This window comes from Scomber scombrus, chromosome 9, assembly GCF_963691925.1.
Source record: "Scomber scombrus chromosome 9, fScoSco1.1, whole genome shotgun sequence".
Lineage (NCBI taxonomy): Eukaryota > Metazoa > Chordata > Actinopteri > Scombriformes > Scombridae > Scomber > Scomber scombrus.
Genome location: NC_084978.1, coordinates 23,867,826 through 23,889,238, shown reverse-complemented (window position 1 = coordinate 23,889,238; position 21,413 = coordinate 23,867,826). Strand labels below are relative to the sequence as shown.

At 42.0% G+C, this 21,413-nt stretch overlaps 2 protein-coding genes across 2 annotated transcripts in view; one reads left to right on the top strand and one right to left on the bottom strand.

Moving 5' to 3' along the window:
* Window positions 1-389, top strand: part of sh2d1ab (SH2 domain containing 1A duplicate b) — a gene marked incomplete in the record, with an annotated part of 3,113 nt that extends 2,724 nt beyond the window's left edge. Inside the window, 1 exon segment of the mRNA XM_062425973.1 lies at window positions 1-389.
* A 2,187-nt stretch (window positions 390-2,576) lies between these two features.
* The window catches only part of tenm1 (teneurin transmembrane protein 1), a 149,327-nt gene continuing 130,490 nt past the window's right edge, over window positions 2,577-21,413 (bottom strand). Inside the window, exons 25-37 of the mRNA XM_062425412.1 lie at window positions 19,203-19,290; window positions 17,359-17,555; window positions 16,215-16,528; window positions 15,359-15,531; window positions 13,499-13,743; window positions 12,385-12,678; window positions 11,029-11,273; window positions 10,165-10,307; window positions 8,134-8,345; window positions 7,308-7,609; window positions 5,767-6,473; window positions 4,808-4,950; window positions 2,577-3,332 (exon numbers count right to left, since the gene is read on the bottom strand). Of these exons, the coding sequence (XP_062281396.1) occupies window positions 2,577-3,332; window positions 4,808-4,950; window positions 5,767-6,473; window positions 7,308-7,609; window positions 8,134-8,345; window positions 10,165-10,307; window positions 11,029-11,273; window positions 12,385-12,678; window positions 13,499-13,743; window positions 15,359-15,531; window positions 16,215-16,528; window positions 17,359-17,555; window positions 19,203-19,290 (3,819 nt within the window). The remainder of the gene's footprint in view (window positions 3,333-4,807; window positions 4,951-5,766; window positions 6,474-7,307; window positions 7,610-8,133; window positions 8,346-10,164; window positions 10,308-11,028; window positions 11,274-12,384; window positions 12,679-13,498; window positions 13,744-15,358; window positions 15,532-16,214; window positions 16,529-17,358; window positions 17,556-19,202; window positions 19,291-21,413) is intronic.

The window sequence follows — 21,413 nt, the reverse complement described above, 5'->3', positions numbered from 1 at the left end:
GACCTAAAAAGAAACAAAAATGCCATCTTTTCATAATGCCTAGTGTCACCTTTGACATGCTGTAAGCAAACTAAATGTCACATTTTTCTTTTACCTCATGGAAACGTTCCAATTAATCCGCTCCTGTTTGTTAAATTCAAGTCATTTAGGTCTTGTGACTTAGAGCTTTGTATATTCGCAGTATTTTTTTCTTCTTCCTTCTTTTTTTTTTTGGTGCATATGCAGTACAGAAACTGCCTCATAACTTTCAGGGATGTGATGTAAAATATTCAACTGCATGAAACATTAATATCCATTACTGCATACATAAGTTGACAACAGATATTGTGCTCTGTTTTCTTAATGCAATTCAGTGATGTGAATGGCAACGAAAATAAATGATTGGTTGAAATAAACTCTTTCAATGAGGTCATGCACAACCACACACACACACACACACACACACACACACACACACACACACACACACACACACACACACACACACACCACACACACACACACACACACACACACACACACACACAGGCAGGCATACACACCACACACGGGGCTCCATCTGAACATATAATATGGAACAAAAATTCAATTTGACATATTGAAGTACTGATTTCCATGGAGAGAGTGCTGACTGCAAAAAGGAAGGGGGGGGGGGGTCTGTCATTCATCTGATTGACATTACTGACTTCTCATGAAAAAAATAATGTGAGAGGGTGAGAGAGAAAGAGAGTGAGAGAGACAGAGCATCCATTCAGCCCAGACAATTCTTCAGTCGGTCTCCTAGCAACCGAACTCTCCATCTTTTCACCAGCGAGATGAGGTTGGACAGTAGGCCTATCTAGCGGAGCATATGGTTTAGAAGGAAAGGGTGCATCGCAGCCGATCAGCAAAGTGCTAGTGAGAAACGTATATCACCTGCTCGCAATCAGAACATATGCATTGTGTGGCTTTGTCATCCACAGCCCAGGAGAGAAACACAAACAATTAATGGTGGGCAGATGGTGGAGTGACGGTGGGAGGGAGGCGAGCGGGAGGGATAGGCAGACGGACGGGGAGGTGGATTAGGGGTAGCTGGATTTAAAGAGAAAAAAAAACTTTCTTTTTTAACTTTTGTTTTGGGGGGTGGGGGCTTGGAAGTAGTTCACATGTAGTCTGATTGGCATTTCCTAATGAGAGGAGACAAGCTGTAGAGAACAGCACAGCCAACTCCAGGTCCTGCCCCTTCTGCACTCACCACCCACTCGCTGAGCCTCAGCTGTCACATTTCTTTTCCATTCCTCTGTGCTTTTCTTTTTTTTTTTTCTTCCTCCCCCTCCTCCTCCTCCTTCTTCTTCTTTTCTGACAGACGCAGGTTTCTCATGCATATCTTAGTTTGAGCCGTAATGATGGGTGATAACGACAGCACAGATTTGAAAGTTACAAACTCCCAGAAACAAGAACAAAGAGTGCACAACAAATGTGTGGAGGGAAGGCACAGAGACACGGAAGACATATGAGAGAGAGAGAGGAGAGAGAGAGAGAGAGAGAGAGAGAGAGAGAGAGAGAGAGAGAGAGAGAGAGAGAGAGAGAGAGAGAGATGAGAGAGAGAGAGAGAGAGAGAGAGAGAGAGAGAGAGAGAGAGAGAGAGAGAGAGAGAGAGAGAGAGAGAGAGAGAGAGAGAGAGAGAGGAGACAGGGAGAAATAATAAGCAACCATGCCTATGAAATCCCAGGAAGCAATCTGGTAATTCACACATAATAACTTTAATCAGCATTGTAACCCAATAAAGTCAGATTTTTCAGCGAGAATATTTACTATAGCCATGTATAATTCTTTGCAAAAATGTAACTGTTTTTCTATTGATTAACAATACTGACACTTACTTATGAACAACAGAATTTCCAGTTAAGCACTTTTTTCAGTGTGAAAGCACTGGCTATGTACATTCTTGACTTTAGTATACACACTCATACAAACTACTGTTGGAGCACACCAGAGGCGGAAAACCCAGCGGAGGTTTCCCTTTCTAAAGGGGGGTGTCAGAGTCGACAAGGCCTCTCTCACACAATATGTAAACGATAGTATATCCGAGGTAAACCATGTAGTAACTCAAATGGCAACCAGAGAGCTCTTGATTTGAGTCATGAAGAGAGGATTATTCACTGGCAATCCTATAAGTCTTCACCTCTACAGTTCAGTGAGTTTGACCAGAGTCCAAAAATGATGAACAGTGTTGAAACAGCAAATGACAGACAGTCAGTCCATCAGTCAGTCGGTCGGTCGGTCAGTTGGTCGGTCGGTGAGTCCCAGGCTAGTCAGGATACAAAAAGCAAAGCCACAGCCAAACCACACTGCTTGTGCCACTGTTAGAAATTGGAGAAACTGGACGATAATAATAAAATACCATCATTTTGTCACAATTAAAGGCATTTGGAAATCATTTTTTTCCCCCAATCTCTCTTCTTGTTCTTCTTTGTTGTCGTCTTCTTTCTTTTTTTTTTTAAATTTTGATACAGTATAGAAACAGTAGAACAAATCAGAGTAGAGTAGAAACAGGCAGTCTTTGGTGGGGTGGGGGGCTGCTCAAGTTGTCTCTGTTACCTGCCCCCCACCTCGCTCAGTGTCATAAAGTGGATGTTGGAGGGGCAGTCGGAAAGCTCCGGCTGCTGCTCTATAGGCAGGGAGTAGTAGCCGTCGTAACCCTGAACGCGTCCTCCGGACAGCAGCTGCTGCTTCTCCGCATCGCTCCACGCTCTGCTCCCCTCGTCCCCTAAATCCACCTTCTTCTTCTCCTTCTCCCACGCCCCTTCCACCGCCCTCTTCCTCGCCTCCTCCCTCACCCTCGCTCTCTCCTCCTCCTCGTTCCCGCCGTAACGCACGCACAAGCACAGCGCCCCCTGCTGGAGAGTTATGTCGGCGAAACGTCGAGTCCTGCCGCTCACCGTGGCGCTCATCTGAGACACGCTCACGTTCACCCCGCTCTCTAAGATGCGTCCCCCGACTCCTAACCACAGGGCGAGGTCTTCCTCGATAGGCCGGGACTGGAGGAAGTGGTGGGTGTCGCAGCCGTGCACGGTGAAGCTCAGCCCGTTCAGGTGGATGGCGCCGTTCAAGATGGCCGCCACGCGACGGCTGTCCTCGCTGGCCACGCCGATAACTTCTGCGCTCACTCGGCCGTGGGAGATGGCGAAGCGGATGCTGGGGCCGAGAAGTGAGGGACGGGAGCCGAAGGGAGGGGGGCGCGTCGGCCTGTGGCAAGTTGAGCCAACGGGCTCTGACACCAGAGGTAACCGCTCCAGAGAGATGAAACTCCTCAGCTGTCTCCGCAGCTCACACTGGATACTCAAAACCACCTGGAAAAAACAAACAAACTTGATGAACAAAAAATATTAGATTTGATTTTGAACATTTAGAAATCTGAATAGATTGGTTAAGGACGTTAGAGAATCAGACTCAGAGGTTCAGACATTTTGAATAGTTTCGCAGGAAAAGCACAACCAATAACATTAACAGTGTGTTAAAGACAGTGAGACAGCAGTCACAGTCACAGTAACAGGACCCTGGAAGTGTCAAACTGAATGCTGTCATACTTATTCTGTTAGTTACACTTGTGCTCTTCTTGCTATCACTTGTCAAAATGACTGCTGTTTAAAACAACTATGCTTATAATTAAATATCAATTGAATTAATTTTCATCTGGATTGGGTGGGATTATATTTTGATGTTATGACCATATTGTGTTATTAATTTACAAAATCCAGTGTAGTTAGGTATTGTTTGAACATTGAACACTGATGTTATCACCTTTTAAGTTGATATGATGACCTTATTAGACAAAGTGCACACATAACTCTATGACATATATATATATATATATATATATATATATATATATATATATATATATATATATATAAAAATCTCCTGTTTTATTCTCCAACAACTCCTGATCGAAACTTTCTGTCTCTTAAACTGCTAGATGCTCCACTGTGTTCACCAGCCAGTTGCTAACTCTGCCTACTGTTTGGTGCTGCACAGCTAGTATAGTATTTTTTTCTCTGCCTGTTATTGCTGAAAATTACATTGTGACGGCGAATCAAAACATTACAGTTATGAGCTGGAAAACCAAAATAAGGAGCTGAAAGAACTGCAGTAATTCACTACAGATGGCCTATTTCACATGCAAGTAGTCATGTAATCCGCTGTTGATTAACAATGAAAATATTGATTCTAGACGCCTTAACTTAAGTGCAAATACAACCTGATTCAATAAATTCAAGAACCTTCTCTTGTTTTACATGAGCTAAGACATAGTCAACGTACTGAACAACATCTCAATTGTCAGTTTACATACAATTGCCATGTTGTGGCAAACCCTGAACATATTTAATCACAGTGCTATAAAACTAATTATTTTACTAATTATAATAAATTCATTATGACTAAGAAGACTAATTTGTCAGTTGCCTTATCACTTCAGCACTAATTATGATATGGAAAAAAAGTCTCTTTTTGATGTCAGCCATATCTGAGCGTCAAACCCTTTACATGGGATTGAAAGTCTCAAAAAACGAGTCGAGTTTAGTGGATACTGAGCTGTAGAGGACCGTTTGCCTCCACCCACACCTCACTATTCAATCAGGAGGGTGATGACAAGAAAGAAATGACTGTAGTAGATCTCAGCCACATTGTCTATACTTGGAAGAAAAGTGACATTCAACAGCACCTTCTACTGACTGATATTTGACATATATCTTGAGATCAGTTGACTAGAGAAGAAAATCAGAGAGCCTTGTTGAATTGAGGTCTGTAATGATTAACAGCTCACCTTGCTGGAGTCCCAGTCCTGTGTCTTGGTCTGGGTTTTCATCAGTTCATATGTTTGTTCCGTGATGCCCACTTCAGGCTTTGGGAAGCCTGGGACAACATTATGAAGCTGAAAGCCAAACAGCTGCAGCCAGCTACCGATGTCTGGACATGCGGGGGAGGGAGGGACAGCACACAAACACACACACACACTCACACACACACACACACACACACACACACACACACACACACACACACACACACACACACACACACACACACACACACACAGGAAGAGAGGAAATTGCACAGATGGAGAAAGTTAGAATATAATGTGTATACTGTGAAGCAAACAAGAAGTCATAAGGCCAGAGTAACAACAACTTGCACAGGAAATAACACCATGTTCTATATGAGCATAATACATGGCAAGATGATTCGGGCTAGTGTTTCTCTGACAAACTGATCCCTCCTGTAATAAACAATCTTGCTGCAGGGAAACGTGACAGGCCAAATGAATGTTCTATTAACCAGAAGGACATACGCTCCCGCCGACATCCTATATTCATCCTCCTACTCTGCTATTCCATCTTTTTCCCTTGCTTGAGTTTCTATTTTGTCTCTCAGGGGAAACAGTGTGTTCTTGACAGAGGGAACAAAACATAACAGCCTGTGTTAAAAAAACAAGATGATCAGAGGCATGGCTGTCCTTTCTGTTGCCAGTACACTCTGTCTGTCACATCTTCTCACTGTGTTCGCACAGCTCACCTGTGGTTAGCTGTGTGCCCCTGTTCACTCATTCTTTATGGCAGATGTTTCCCGTGTAGGTGTGTGTGCGTGGGTTTGGGTGTTGCTGAGTGAAATATCTGACTGCATCTGTGGGAAAGCTGTAAGGTGGCAGCTTGAGTCAATCAGTCAGTGATTTGGCGTAATGCTGCGTGAGTGAGTGAGTGAATGAATGTGTGTGTTCATGCTCACCTGTAGTAAACTGCGTCACCTCCTCCACTCTCCCAACAGGGCAGTTATTCTTGAAGGCGTACAAGTTAAAAGGCTTTGGCTCCTTGCTCAGCTCCCCCCACAGTTCGTGATTGGGCGAAGTCCACCGGCCGGCTAGCGTGTCGTAATCCCGCCTGCCCAAGTGGACCAGCCGTGTGAAAGGATCGTACAAGCCTCCGTGGAAGCCGATGACAAGCTGGAAGTCAGGGTTTGTGTCCTGATAGACCTCTCCGTAAGGGGTGTAGAGGATCTCTTTGACCAGTCGGCCCTTGCTTGAGAAGACTGCTCTCGGAGTCCCCACGCTGTCACAGGCGACGTAGTACTCCTCCCCGCTGCTCAGCTCCATGGCGATGAGGTGACCCTGCAGGTCGTAGTACAGCGATGTGATCAGATTGCTGCTGTGGTTGTACAAGTGGCTGACCCTGGTGGGGTGTGACAGATCAGCATAAAAGAACTGCAGCTGTTCGCCCTGGCTGGTCTTGGTGGCCACACGTCGACCCAGCCCGTCGTAGCGGTACCACACAGCGCGCTCAGTCACTCGGTTAAAGACGCGGGTCAGCAGGCCGTTGGAGTTGTAGTCGAACAGGTCATTCGCTCGCTGCCGCAGGAAGCCATCGTCATCCACGCTGTACTGTAACTCGCCGAGGTGTGTGATACGGTCTCTCTGGTCATAGCGCAGTGGAGTCAACCTGTGGTTAAAACCAAACAGGCATGTAATACTGCTGAGAATTTATAAAACGTTAATATATCAAAATGTCAACTGCCATGCTAATGGCTCCATGAAGCTAGACATTGGTGCTTAAAGCTAAATGCTAATATCAGCATGTTAACATGCTCACAACTGCAATGGTCACATGCTGTTGTTTAGCTGGTACAATTCTCACCATGTTTTAGTGGATTGAGTTAGCATGCTAACATTTGCTAACTAGGACTAAATACAAAGTATAGCTGAGACTGATAACAATTCATCTTGAGGAGAACATTATAATATTTGTACCAAATATGGTAATCCAACCAAATGTCAAGACATTTTACACCCAACCACAAATGTCAACCTCATGATGGTACTGGAGGAAAAGTCAGAGGATCACCAACATAATCAGGATACATAATCTGGAAACCATAAACGTGGAAAATTTTGAGCCAGTCCGTCTAGCAGATATATTTCACTGGATAAGTGACAAGTTGGTGACACTAAAGGAATGTCAGGAGATCACCAAGTCATCAGGATACATTGTCTGAGAACCATGAAAGTGAAATTTCATGGAAATCCATCTAATTGTTCCTGAATATATTTAAGTGATGGACAAGCTAACCAACTGACAGAGCCCCCACTAGAGCATCAGAGCCAGCCAGCATAACACATGCAATACACAAAAATGTATGTTGTTTTTTTGAATGTATGTCCTTTAATTAAAAAAGGATGTTAAGTATGTCTGGAGATAAATGCAAGAACATTTTTCCTAAGAGGACAATAAAGAATATCTTATCTTAAATGACCTGGCAGACAGCTACTGACTTACCTGGCGCTTGTACCATGGCTGAGCAGGTTGATGTTGCCATTGAGGTCATAGCTGTAGCGCCACTGAGGCCGCTCATTGACTGAGGCACTTTGCAATTGGCTGTCTGCGTCATACTCGAACATGTAGCGGGTCACGTTGCTGTCCACGCCCACCCTGATGTCACAGGTGGTCGTACGTCCTGCGGAGTCATACTGGATGGTCATCCAGTAGGCGATGGATTTAAGGATCTCGTACTGAACCTCCACCACCTGGCCGTAGGAGTTAAATACCTTGGTGTGCTTCATCAGATGCGTAGTGATTACCTAGACAACCGCAGACGACACGGGGTAACCATCTATGCACCACAACCTACAGACCTAAAATCAGGTTGCATCGTTTCATCTAGCTGGTTAGTACTGGCACTTTCAGCAGACCCTGTGCAAACTTAGAATTAATTTAGAGTGGTGTTAATTTACTTTCCCTTTAGCTCTGTATTCTCTCCACCTGTTGCTGAGGAAAACATCTGGTTAATCTGAGTATTTTCAGTGAGAACAGCTGTCTGCTGGTTGACAAGGTTGCTGGGAGTGGTGAGAATGAACCAAAACAATGAGCTAAAACATCCTAAAACACTCGGATCTGATGAAAACTGCAGATGCAGGGTGATAATTCTTTGTGGATTTGTCATTACGAGTAACATTCACTTTACACATGTTAATTTAATCCATGGTTAATATAAAACATTGACTAGATAGAGATTTAAGCAAGAATCAAAGATACAAAAATATTTCAGGCTAGACTAGAGGCATCACAATGCATGCATAATTCACATTTTGTTCCTGAGTAGTACCTGGTTGAGGTCATAGAAGATGACGCTGAACTTCCCAAATTGCTCGACCCGTCCTGACACGTCCACATATCTGTATAAATCGATGGGCAGGGGAGTCTCATTGATGACGGCCTGCATGCTGGTCACTCTGAAGTTGTTGTAGCTGTAGTCAAACCTTGCGTTGACCAAGCCCTCCTCGCTGAAGCGGAAGATCTGCCGACTTGTTAGGGGACCTAAGTGCAGGAATCACAGCGGATTTACGTGAGAAATTCACAGACGCCGATGTTTGAGATACTCATATTAGCTCATGCATAAGTGATACACATACTGCACATACACACACAACCCTCACAGTTGGTCATCACACTAACCGTACAAGCCTGCCTAATTAATTCAAATCAAGGCTTAATTCAACATCATTAACACGGACACCCGCAGTGCAATCCATTCAATATTAACTATCCCCACACCTCTATGGCATTTCCAGTGGTGACCTTTAATACGGAGAGATAATGAAATCTAAAGACAATAGCCATGATGGGCCAATGTGCTCCTTAATGTCAGAACATCAACTTTAACAACACCATTCATCACCTCTGCTGCTAGCCACTACCGCTCATCCTCCATTTAGAAAAAAGCCTGCTAATGAAACACTATTATGGTGCTATTTGAGATGACTCTGATTGCAGTTAAAATGACTAAGTGTCTGGCTTTGGAGAACGTAGAGAGCTGGATCAGCATTACATCTCTATTTTTATTTTCTGTGGAATGTTGATTCTAAACCTGCGCTAATGGGAAAATGGCAGAATCACTGAGAGTGAGGTGCAGGCTTTTTCTACAGCCCTAGGGAACTCACAGTCTGTTCGTCTCGCTTCTCTAGCTGTCACTTCCCCAAACTGTCATCTTTCCTCTCCTATTCCGCTCCTTTTCTCCTTCGCCTATCTCTCTATATCCCTGTCTCTCCTTTTTTTTTTTGGGGTCCCTACTTTTCCTTGTCTCCTCTCAAGGGACAATTATCCACTATCTCTTCTCTCTCTGAGGCTCCGTTTGTTCTGCTGAAATGAGATCAGTTAAAGGAAGGTGAGAGTCTATTCATAGTGAGGGCAAAGCGATAAACACACACACGCATACGCACATGCATGCACGCGCACACACACACACACACACACACACACACACACACACACACACACACACACACACACACACACATACACAGCTGTGCCTTGCAGATTAGTGACACATGATCATGGTGAGCCAGCGACCCCGGGAAGACTTGCTAACTTGAGGGAATTGGTGAACTGTATAAGAATCCCTGCATATCTGCTGCCACAGCTAAGGGGACCTCTTGAAGTCATGCCATTACAGGGTAATACGGCCACTTATGAAGTGCAATCTTTCTAACTAATTTTCCATATCAGAATTGAAACGATGATGTTAATAGCTTTATAATTGATTGCCCCAGGTAAGATTTCATGATATTCTGTCTCACGCAGACACATGTGTATAAAAACACAAACCAAAACAAGCGTTCATATGCATGCATGCAACACAATTGTTGTACATCCTTACTAACCCACCACATATTAACTTATATTTATACATTCAGCTCTTTACTTTGATCGTTCAGCTTAGTTGTGGAGGTGGGGAAGAGAAAGCGCGTCTCAGAGCTCAGGGGGTGGTCTTGTGTTTAGAGCTGTGGTAAACCGCAGAGTATTCCACTCAAACATGCTCGGCCCTATTCTAACACTTCTAACTGTAGAAGTCTCAAAGGAAATAGTGCAACCCGCTGACTCAGAGCCGGACTACAGAGTTTAATTCCCCCTCCAGAAATATGGCTCAACATGCATGATCGTGCAGTCTCGCCACAGTACAGCTGCTTTGAGTCGCACTCATACAACGCCCCTCTGAACATTTTATGCTCAGATAGATCCTTTTAAATGATCCATTTAGAACTGACTCATTGCACATTGTAAATATTTTAAATTGCGGCTGTCTTTCCCTTTAGTGTGTGTGTGTGTGTGTGTGCTTTAAGTGCATGTGTATATGTACCTGTCTGTCTGTATCGTATGGAGCTTATGAAGCCGTTATGGGTGAGATGAATGGTCTTGACAGTGCCAGAGGCTTCGTCGTAAGTAAAGGTCACCAGGGTAGAGTCATAAACCACCTCGGAGAGCCGCGCTGCTGGTGTATACCTTGAAAAAAGGAGTAAAATGACAAAACAGCAATATATATTATAAATAACATATTATAACTTGTGTCAGATGTGTGGAATATTCTTTAAAGAGTGCAGTTGAACATAGATTTAAACTTCAATAGTAAACATGCTATCCATCATGAATATTACAAGAATACCTCAGGCCATTAAGGAATGAGTTGCACCATCCTTCAACATTTTATCAAAATCCGACCAGCTGCTGTGGAAGTTATGGCCTTTCAAATCTAGATTGGGACCGTTTATTATAGTGTCCCAGATCGAGCCAATGAGTATTAAAAATGTTAAATGCCAGAACACTGCCTGAATCAGTCCTCCAACTTTCATCAGAATCAGATCGGTGCTGTCTGATACAGTATGATGATAAAAAAAATGTGACCTTTAATCAGTCTTCCTATTAGTCCAATCAGTGTAATTTTAAGGACAGCTTGGTGTGTTTGGCCCGATTTGTGTTGGCTAGACTGATATAATGGGGCTTTTAAATTTCTGAGATTAGCCTTTAATTAAAGCACCTTCATCAAGCCAATCAGTGTTATGTTTTTATATGCCTGAATACTGGTGCCAAGATGCATAATGCCTCGAGGTATCATTAAAATCAAACTGATGGTGTCGCCAGTGTCATGCCTTCCCTTCTGCACTGCCTCCCCCAAATTAACTGATAAAACAGACTGAGAGTAATATTTCTGTGCTCTGTGTAATACCTGTAGATGACGTTACGTCCTGTTCCCAAATACTGACTCCTCAGAAGTCGCCCGTCAAGTGTGTAGTCCTGCAGGAAGGAGGCTTGGCTGTCAGGAGGTGTGTATATGTTCCTGTAGTAACCAATGGACAGTAGCGACTGCAGGGTATGTTTCACCATGCTGGGCATTGTCACGGCAACCAGACGGTCTGTCTGTTCATATTCAAACACGTAGCGCCGCTGGCTGTGCAGGAGGAGCATAATGGACTACAAGAACACAGACAGACAGACGCACAGTTAGGTTAGTGCTCCATTTTGATGTGCTTTTTCTCTCCGTGAAATTCTTTTTTTTTGGGGGGTGGGTGGGACTTCGTATAATCAAACTATCTTCACTTCATAAGCACCCATGGTTTTATCATGCAACAATTTTATTTACAGTTGACCTTTTTTTTAAAAACATTTTACAAGATTGACTAAAATCTATCTACACTGCTGTAGCGATTAGAACAGTTTCTACTGAAGTAAAACAATGGTGTGCAAAAATACTTTTCCATTTAACTGTGAAGTATAATACTGTATTAACATATTAATATTGCATGCTGCAAGTATTATTAATTTCAAGATGGTTCTGTAATATAGACTCATTTACACTCTAATTTCAGGTTGAATTTCATTTCATTAAATATTTCAATTAATTTCAAGAACGGAAATTATACCTTCTGGTAGCTTTCAGCTTTGTCACACAATTAAAGGAGTGGCGCCCTTTGGATGCTTTAGCCCATTGGCTGAAAATCACACCATTTTTCAAAGCAAAGGTCTGCTGTTGTGTTTACTGTAAAACCCACATTCAGGAAACCACTGGTTTCTTTTCTTTTCACCACTCTATATAAATCATACAATAGAGCCTTGAAACTAGCTTGAGTTACATGATCCATCACAATGAACATCTTGCCTGCTTTTATTGCTGTGAAAGCTATGTCACTGCAATCAAACTGAACTTACAGCTACATGACTATAGGCATTATGTAGCTGTAAGTTCAGGTTGATTTAAAAAGTCTGTACAATAAATGAACTTTGAAAAAGAAACTTACAGCAGACATAATGTTCATTCTACAAATTGATTTCATGGTTTAATGAATTGAATAGAAAATAGTGGCGGCCTCGAACGGGGAAGAAGCACATTCGTTTTTATTAAGAAGATGTTAAGCACTATAATAACTGTAAATAATTAATATTAGATGCGATTTGTCACCTCATTTTATGAGGCAGGACTAGTTTTCACACTTTAGTGGTAGTTCTAGTTTCAGAAACTAAAACAACTTGAGACGAAGGAAGGAAATGCAGATGTGTGAACATAATGCCCAGGTGGCAGTCTTACTCTATCAGCGTATGTGTAGCTCCAGATCTTGCCATTAACCCAGGCTCTGGACACCACCCTGTCATTCTCGTACTCCAGCCGCTCAGACCATTCTCCACGGTGGATGGATGACAGCAGTCCTCCAGCAGAATAGCTGATGTTGACTTCAGTGTATTTGCTACTGGGGGACCAGACCACAGGCCGGCCCAGTGGGTCATACTGGATGTGAAGGGTGAACTTCCTGTGGTCATCATAGATCTTCCCTACTCTGGTGCTCTGATCAAAGTCTATGGACAGCAGGTTCCTGTTATGTGCCTGAAAAGAAAACCAGAGACAGAATGTCAGCTAGAGGGAGCAAGAGGGAACAAAATAAAAGTACAATGCAACTTTTTTTTTATTTCACTGCTTTATAATCATCATACATTCTAAATAAGGCCACATCTTATGCAAATATAAATGAAGTGGCATGTCTCAGACAAGCAGAGATTTCATTTGTTTAGATAAATTAATTGTGACATTTAAAGCAAACCGGGCCTGCGTAATAACAATAAATTGACTTGCGAACAACTGAAGAGCCGAGTACAAGGGACGGCTAATTAATTAGCACACATCTGATAAAATGCCCTTTCATATGAAATATTCTGTTTGTGTGGTGTACTTTCTGTGCCAAGGAAAAAGAGAAGAGGTGTTGCAGGCTGTGTGTGATTTGTGGAAAGTACAGTTAACAGGTTCCGAGTCATTTAAGCCTATCAGCTTGCTCAAATTGACGTCATTATTCACTCAAAACATCTCGTGTTTTGAGTGAATAATTCATGTACATGTTGTGTATTACCAAATAAAAAAAGAAATAGAAAAAAGGTTGTCTGATACCAAACAGTAGCAGTGTTCAGACTGTGCTGTAGCCTACTTTTTGGCTCAAAACACATGTAAAAAATGCTGAGCAGATTGCTCTTAAAAGTGTCACTTCCTTGTCATTTGTATTGCAGTGGATAAAGGTCAGAGTACTTTGAAGTTTTGGTGAAGGTGTAATGTGACCTAATCACGTGGGTTTCTGTGATATTTGACATCTTTGGGTGTGAAAACATACAATGAACAGAATCAAGATAAAGATAATGTTGGTGATTAAGTGTTTTACCCTGAGCCTGCGTTCATAAGTGCTGTAGTTAGTCTTGCTCTGCTCCTTCCTCTGCCTCCACTCTATCAGGCTGGGGGCATGGTCTCCAGGCAGACTGATGTTACAGCGGCTGGCCGTGGGACTGACTCCTCCGCCCACAGCTCCGGGGAGGAGGGGCTCCGTGCTGAGTGACAGCTCCATCCCACTCGCAAGGGACACCAGGAACGAGCCATCTGCACTTACTCTGTATGAACTCTGCGCGTGGTCTGGGGGGTCGATCATGGGTGGGACACACACGTACAGAGATGCACGCACACACCCCAGGCACACAAAACCACACATGCACACATACGGAGCAACAAATGAAAAAAAGTGTGAAAAAACATCAACTTTTTTTTTCTTTTTCAAAATGCAACCTTGGCAATAAATCTTTGTGACACAGCAGCAGACTTTACATGAATGCAGTGAATGTGCGTTTTGTTTGAATTAATTGCTCAAATCTTTGTGCAGAGTGGTTTTTTTCCCCCATTCTCTCTTTAGCTGTGCAACATTAGCGCTTTACTGTATCTGCTATTGTGTTTTTAGAAAAATGTAATCTATTCAGAATGAGAGAAAAAGATGAGGAGAGAGAGAGAGAGACAGGTGGATAGATAGTGAGAGAGAGACTATCAAAGAAAGAAAGGAAGAAAGAGAGAAAGAGAGGGGGATGGTAAGGGACGGGTGCTGGCCATGACAGTCTTTCACACATTTGCAAAGGTTTCTCAGAAACTGTTCTTTCATTTCTATGTTGTTCTGAGTAAGATTTCAGACAGAATTCAATATCACTTTGTCTCATGCCTTTGACATTTCTAAAACAATTAATAAAACTATATATAAAAGACAAAATAACCATGAAACTATATTTTAATCCTAAAACTTAAAGCAGCTAATAAACTGGATAGTAACTTCTATTCCCTCCATCACTATAAAACCTCTCTCTGTATATACAGTTATTGTTGCCTCCAAGGCAAGAAAAGACATGAATTTGTGGGTAGTGAAAGTAAGCGGGGCACTTTAAAATACAGGGTCAGTGTAACTTGTTCCTGGCAGCTCTGTCATACTGTAACGCGGTGTACATGCGAGTGTATTTGTGTGTTGGAGCAGCATTTCTCTCCCTGCAGTCCTGTCATCGTGACAACCGCTAGAACGCAATTAAAGGGGTGACATGAGAAGAAACTGCTCCCATGAGCGGCTTCTCAACTCCACTCTCATTTTCTCCTCGTCTCATCTCTGCCCTCTTTTTACATTTTTTCCCCACGGGTCGTTAAGACATTTCACAAGTCAGTTGGATCTGTCTGGTTTTTGTAAATAAAAAGATAAATAGCTTTTTTAACTGCCCATTAGTCTGGTTATGTAACAAGGTCATATCAGATCTATCTGTGAATTATTCATAGAAAGGGATGAATCCTTTTTCAAAGCTGTGAATCTCCTGCAGATCCAGTACAGTCGATGAAGGAGAATAACAAAAACACAGGTCATTGCTTCTGACCTGACCAGACCAGAATAATAGCCATGTTATTGCAGTTTGCCAGTCATAAATGATTAAACATTACAATAACTTCACGTTTTTCCCACCTTATACATCTCTGTACACTGTGTATGATTTGGTCCCCCCGAGATGAGTCATAAACTGTCTTGTGGTATTTTTGTGGTAAAGCAGATAGGTGTAGATGCATGGGGGGGGAGGCTATACTCCTACGTGTCTTTCAACCAGTAAATTCATTGGTGTATGTAATACATTACATCTTCACCCTTATATTTGGCTTTTTTCCTACTGACCTATGAGGAGTAAAAATGCTCACTCGCTACTCTAAAAGTGCATGACACGTCATCATACTCTACCTTGTCTGAATGTGTAGATGGTGTCACTAGCAGACAAGTTGGTACTGGTGACGAAGTTTTCACGGTTGGATGCCTCAACCTCCACGCGAGACCAGCGCTCCAGGTTGCCATGGAAACCGCTCACATCACCAGTGGGGAGGGTGATATTGGTCACACGGCCCTCGCTGTTGTACCTTGGAGAATAAACACAAAGGCGATGATGTACAAGCACAAACACACACACCGATAACTGTTCCTCTTGGACAAATGAACACAGCAGTACCCGCACACACACACACACACACACATACACACACAAACAAATACACTTACACACACTATCACTCTCGTACACAAACGTTGGCACAGAGTAAGTGTCAACTGTGATTTATATGTGTAATTATCCAGCTGTGGAATTTGAGACAGAGACCGGGCTAGCAGTGGTGAATAATTCAGACAGATGTGTTTTTGTGTGTGTACTCTATGCGTAATACTAAGCATATGTGTGATCAAAGTGTTGCAGAGATGGGGATTCTTCAGCTAATCAGTCACTTAAGCAAAGACTAAAAAGAAAAAAATAGTCTGTCCACTATTCTACAGTGATGGTGATACAGCAGTTACCACCAGATGGCACTCACATTTCATATCGCATACATAAGCTCTATCTCACACATGTGTACAGCATACATATGCAATCCCTTGTCCACACGTGCCTTCAGAGTCAAGCAACCAAGCATGAATAAAACAATATATTAATAAGACAGAATGAAGGAGAGAAAAGGGAAAACAAGAAAGCAACTGAATGTAAAAAAGAAAGAAAAGAAAAGAAAGTGAGAGAATAATAAGTAGAAAGACAAAAAACTAATTGTGAACTTACTCATAAACAGTAGTCCAACTGTTCTCATCACTCTTGGTTGCTAAGAGACCTGTGTTGCCATGGTAAGTGATGTGGGCGATGTCATGGCCTTGGGCGGACACCTTCCTTAGTGTTCCACTGTTGCTAAGAGACAGCCAATACACCTGTCCACCAGGTAGTGCCAGCCAGAGGGGCACTCCGTGAGCATCTCTCCTCACTTGGATACCCCGATTGTCTCGGCCCGTCAGCCCAGACAGCTGCCCGTCTGTCCCGTAAGAGAAGTTGTACAGGTAGTGGCCGGTGATTAGGTGTTTAGTGTATAAGTGAGAGCCATTCTGTCATGGAAAAGAAGAGAGACAGAGATCAGGATAGGGCCGCACAAGCTATGTATGAAGTTTATGTGTAAAGTTCTTCCTAAGCTCTCCTCTTAGTAACTGCTAGCTAGTTTAAAGTTGTGATTTACTAAATGTTGTTGCACCTAAAACTCAAGGAACAGCTTAACTAGTAAAGACTTGTAAAGCACTAAACTATGTAAACAGTAAGTTAATGTGGCATCACAAGCTGTAGCATTACATTTTAGGGGGACAAACAATATATTATCAAATCCCAGTCCATTGATTTATGAATACATACATGAAGAAATATATGTGTTTAGAATGAGTGGGTAACATCAGGTTATGCTAATGTAGCTAAATCAGCTAACTAAGCAGTATTATTAGAATAATGCTTTTTAATTCAAGGTATATTTTGTTATTTTTGTAAAATATAGTTTAAGAACATCCCAGTTGGCATCATTATTAAATTGCATTTTAATCAAGAGTCAGGCCAGATATGTGTCAATAACATCTCATTATCTCTGCAATTCCTAGCATTATAATTATAGTAAGCTAATGCTGGCTTTGTCAATTAGCATAAGTAAGTTAGCAACGCAACACTTACACCTGGCAGTTCCTGGGTGTAAATATATAATATGTAGTTTGTGTAGTGCAACCTGTTTTAATTTACTTCTGTGTAGTGAACAGTAACACTTACAACCTGACTTAGTTTGAACTTACAAACAGCACAAAATGATGCAGAAGGATCTGTTCTCTTTTTGACCTTAACTTAGACATACGGTTATATTCTAGTATGAAGATATTGACATGAGAGCTCAGGCATTGTCTACCTGGCTGAAGAGATAGAGCTCTTGGTCCAGTGGGGAGCTGATCTCCACCATTCCAGCTGGGCTAGGCTGGGGCTGGTTGGGGCTGACAGCTCTGATCCGGATGTTGCCCAGATCAGCAATATACAGGGTGCCATTGGGAGCCACAGCCAGAGACGAGGGAGCTTTGAGACGAGCGTCACGGGCATAGCCTCCATCACCTGATAAGAGAAACAAGAAGATACTATTTCAGTGTAGAGTAGAAACTCCCTTTATCAACAAAATAGCACAACTGAAGCCACCCTGAGTTAAAAAACACACTGAGAAACACAAATTATTCTTCAGAGCAGTAAAGAAGTCACAACCGGTTTACACAAGCGTTGCAAAATATGAAGGTCCCATGGTGTGGCTTAAGCGTTTATCAGTTTTGCTCAGGACTTGGTCTTGTTGGGATACCGTAGCTTCCCATTAGAGTGGATATGACCACCTTGATAGTGACCTCAGCCTTATCAGACGGTAGTAGTGGGTGACTGAAGGCATTCAGATGTCTTTGGTAGCACAGCTGGATAATAGCTGGGTGAAGCCCTTTAGATGCTGTCAGCAGTAGGCCCGGGGCCTCTGATGGGTCTGTGCAGACAGCAGGGTGGCAGTTTATCTCTTGACAGCATGCACATTATGTTTTTTTGTGCGTGAGCGTGTTCATGTCTGTTTCTATTTTGTGGGTGTGTGCTCACACGTGTGCGCATGTTCAAAGACACCGTGTGAGTGTTTACGGTGAAGGGATGGAAACGGAAAGCCTCTGAAGAGAGTAATCATCTGTTAACAGCAAGACATGATTGAAAATATGCAAAGTACAAACCAAGAAATAGGGATGGTTACAGCCCATTGGCTTGTGGCATGGGAGAGACACTTCCCTCCATTTTGAATAGAAAAGAGGCAGATTTTTATGAGCAGAATTAAATGATAAAATCACATCCTCTGACACTTACAATGAAAGCATGGCCTAACTGTCAAAAGAACATCTGCTTATTTGTTTGGCCCTTTCCTTCTTTCCTTTATTGCATTTCAGGTGCCCTTCCATGATACACCAACCAGTTTACACCTTCAACAGCTAGAAGAGAGCTTTTTCTTTTGCCAGCTGTAATTTGAATGGATTTGAAAGGTTTTTCTTGAGCAAGCTCCTACTGAAATTCATCTGGAGATTTTCGTGAAGAAAGAGGCATTCCTATGAATACAAATACTCACACACACTCTTTATACCCAACACACATTAATACATTCACAAGCTCTTACTTTTCCATAGTGACATTATAGCTGGTCATCTCACTCCTGTATATTGACATCATTTACATGAAGGTCATTATCATTTAAAAAAAAATTATATTTCATGGAAATTCAAAGCGACTTTTTAGATAGATATTAAAATTCTATCTGGATTGAATAATTTAGACAGATTCAAAGTAGAGAAGGAAATAGTGTAGGAGGCAGAAAAGCGAGAGAAACTCATTCTCCAGTTCTGCTAATAAAATCATTGACCTGCAGGGACACACAGTGAGATGTAATCACTCCACATCAAGACACACACATTATTTCAGTTCATGTAAATTATATTTTTCTTGTTTTTGGATTCTTCTAATGTGCCTCTAAACCAGGCCAAGAAAGATATGATCCAATATTATTTTTAAGTGCAGTTACATGTTGTTTAGTACTGTAATCCTATTAGGCATAATCTAATACTCTCATATTACTTAATCCTGCACTTACAGAAAAAGTGTGTGTGTGTGTGTGTGTGTGTGTGTGTGTGTGTGTGTGTGTGTGTGTGTGTGTGTGTGTGTGTGTGTGTGTGTGTGTGTTACGTGATGACCCACCAGAGAAGCAGTCACAGTTGGGGTCTATCTTACAGTCACAGTCTGTGGGGGCCCCAGAGATAACAGATATCTCCCCGTTGGTTGACACCTGCGGAGTGTTGAGACACGTACACGTCACACACGGCTACAAAACACTCATTGTTGAAGAGAAGATAATGTTCAGCAACAAGCTTTGTTGTGTGTAATCTCTCCGACAAACAAGATAATGATGGCATTTTTATAAAAACCTGAGCTAAAGATGTAGATAATGACTTTAGTATGAAATAAGAGAAGAATGGCGACAATGTGTTTGGCTGTGTTTGTTCAACCGAAGAAATCTCAGATGATATAGGTGATGATTTTTTTAATTATAAAAGGCTTATGTATATTCAGTGTTTGGGAAAGTTCTTTGACTATCTTCACTGATTTATTAATGCACCCTAAAGCTAACTTGAAATGTTGCACACATCCAGCCCTCTAAAAACCTGTCTGTCCTGATAGAAGGTGAAAACTAATACACCAATACAGTTTGATTTTGACAAACTGGTCCAAGGGGTGCATGCTTTGTTAGAGGATGATCTGTGCTTGTATATATCCACCATCTCAGAGTAGGAAATTAAACCTAAGAGACAAAAAAAAAAGAGTGGCACATATTTGGTACTATTTTAGGCCTTGGAGTAAAAGCAACGTTCTCAACCTCCAAGATTTAGGAGAGCTGTGAAGTGGTTCTTAACCAGTTTTGAGTCCCCATGAGAGGACAGTGATTAGACAAACATGCACTGACATTCTCTGAGGATTTGAGCTTTTGGTTTAAAATAATGACAAACTTCTTCAGAGACATTTAATGGACTTGTCTGCGATTAACGCTCCATATTCAAAATACTTCCACTCTGCAGAACAAGCTCTTGCAATTGATGCTTAATTGAAAATAAACAAATGCAGCCATAACAGAGCTAATTTCGGATGTAATGATTATGATTTCACCGCACCTCAAAGCCAAAGCAGCATGCATATTCAATAAGTTTCTGCTACGATATGAGATTAAAAATAAAATTCAACACGTATTAGTTATGCATGTGGGGCTCTTGATGTCGTGCCCAAATTCTTGACACGCAGACATGCATGGACCATTGGAACAGTCCAACAGTGGTGCCAAAACATTGCTTAAATAGGCATGTCCACATTAAATAGGGCTTATTATAATGGGTGGAAAAAAATTAAAACAGTACAAGTTGCAGTTGGTGTCAGCCATTTAAGATGAAATGTAGCGGTTAATTTGTATTTGTCATTTTTTAATCAGTTTTAAATATCTTGTCAGTCTTTACCTGCGCACAGATAGTATGTCTTACAAGTGACACCGTTTTTCTTCATTTCATTTAGCTTTCTTGCATTAAATTGATCCTACATCCGTTCAGCCATCACTGTCAGTATTTGAATGTGTTGATTGCACATCAGAACCGCTGAGAAAAAAACTGCTTCACATCATCATTAATTTAATTTTACGGTTCAGTGTCATAAAACGTTTTCATTCTCTCTCAAAGGAGATCTTTGGCTTGTTGCTGAGAGTGTGTGTACTGTAGGACGTTTCTTATAAATAACTGTTGAGCCCTGCTCTGAAGCAGTTTCTCTGCGAGTGATTCTGAGACGTTTGATAAACCTGGATCCAAAAAATTGCCGGAAATAAAATATGTGTGACAAATACTGTGAATAAGACATTTTTTTCTTTGCCTTAACATGGCTGCTTGACTCTACCACAAAGATATCAGAGGACTTTTATGTTTTATGTTTCGACCTCTGCGTGGACTCAGCGTGGGGCTTCTGACCACAAAGGGACTATTGATAGAGTCTGGCAGGCAGTATTTGTTTGGTGCTGCTGCCCAAATGTTGCAGTCCTGAGATAGCATGCTGCTAGCTAATGGAGTTAATGGATAAAAACCAACAAATGAAGAAAGTCTTTGGATGATTTGTTTTGAATGCGTCAGAATTTGTGTAGCGTGAGAAACAGACTGTGAACACCTGCTTGTTGCACAACATCTGTGAAAGCCACAAACAACCTGACCAGAGTGATTCTCGTGATGCATCATGTGTGACGGTTAATTTGTGTCAAAGGGTCTGATGAATTTGTGGTGTCAACTGCACATCGGGTCTTTTCCTGTTTGTCAGTTTCATCAGAGTTTTAGGTTGTGGGATTGGACACGTGTCCTGAATTTAATGGGTCACAGTTGCAGCTTT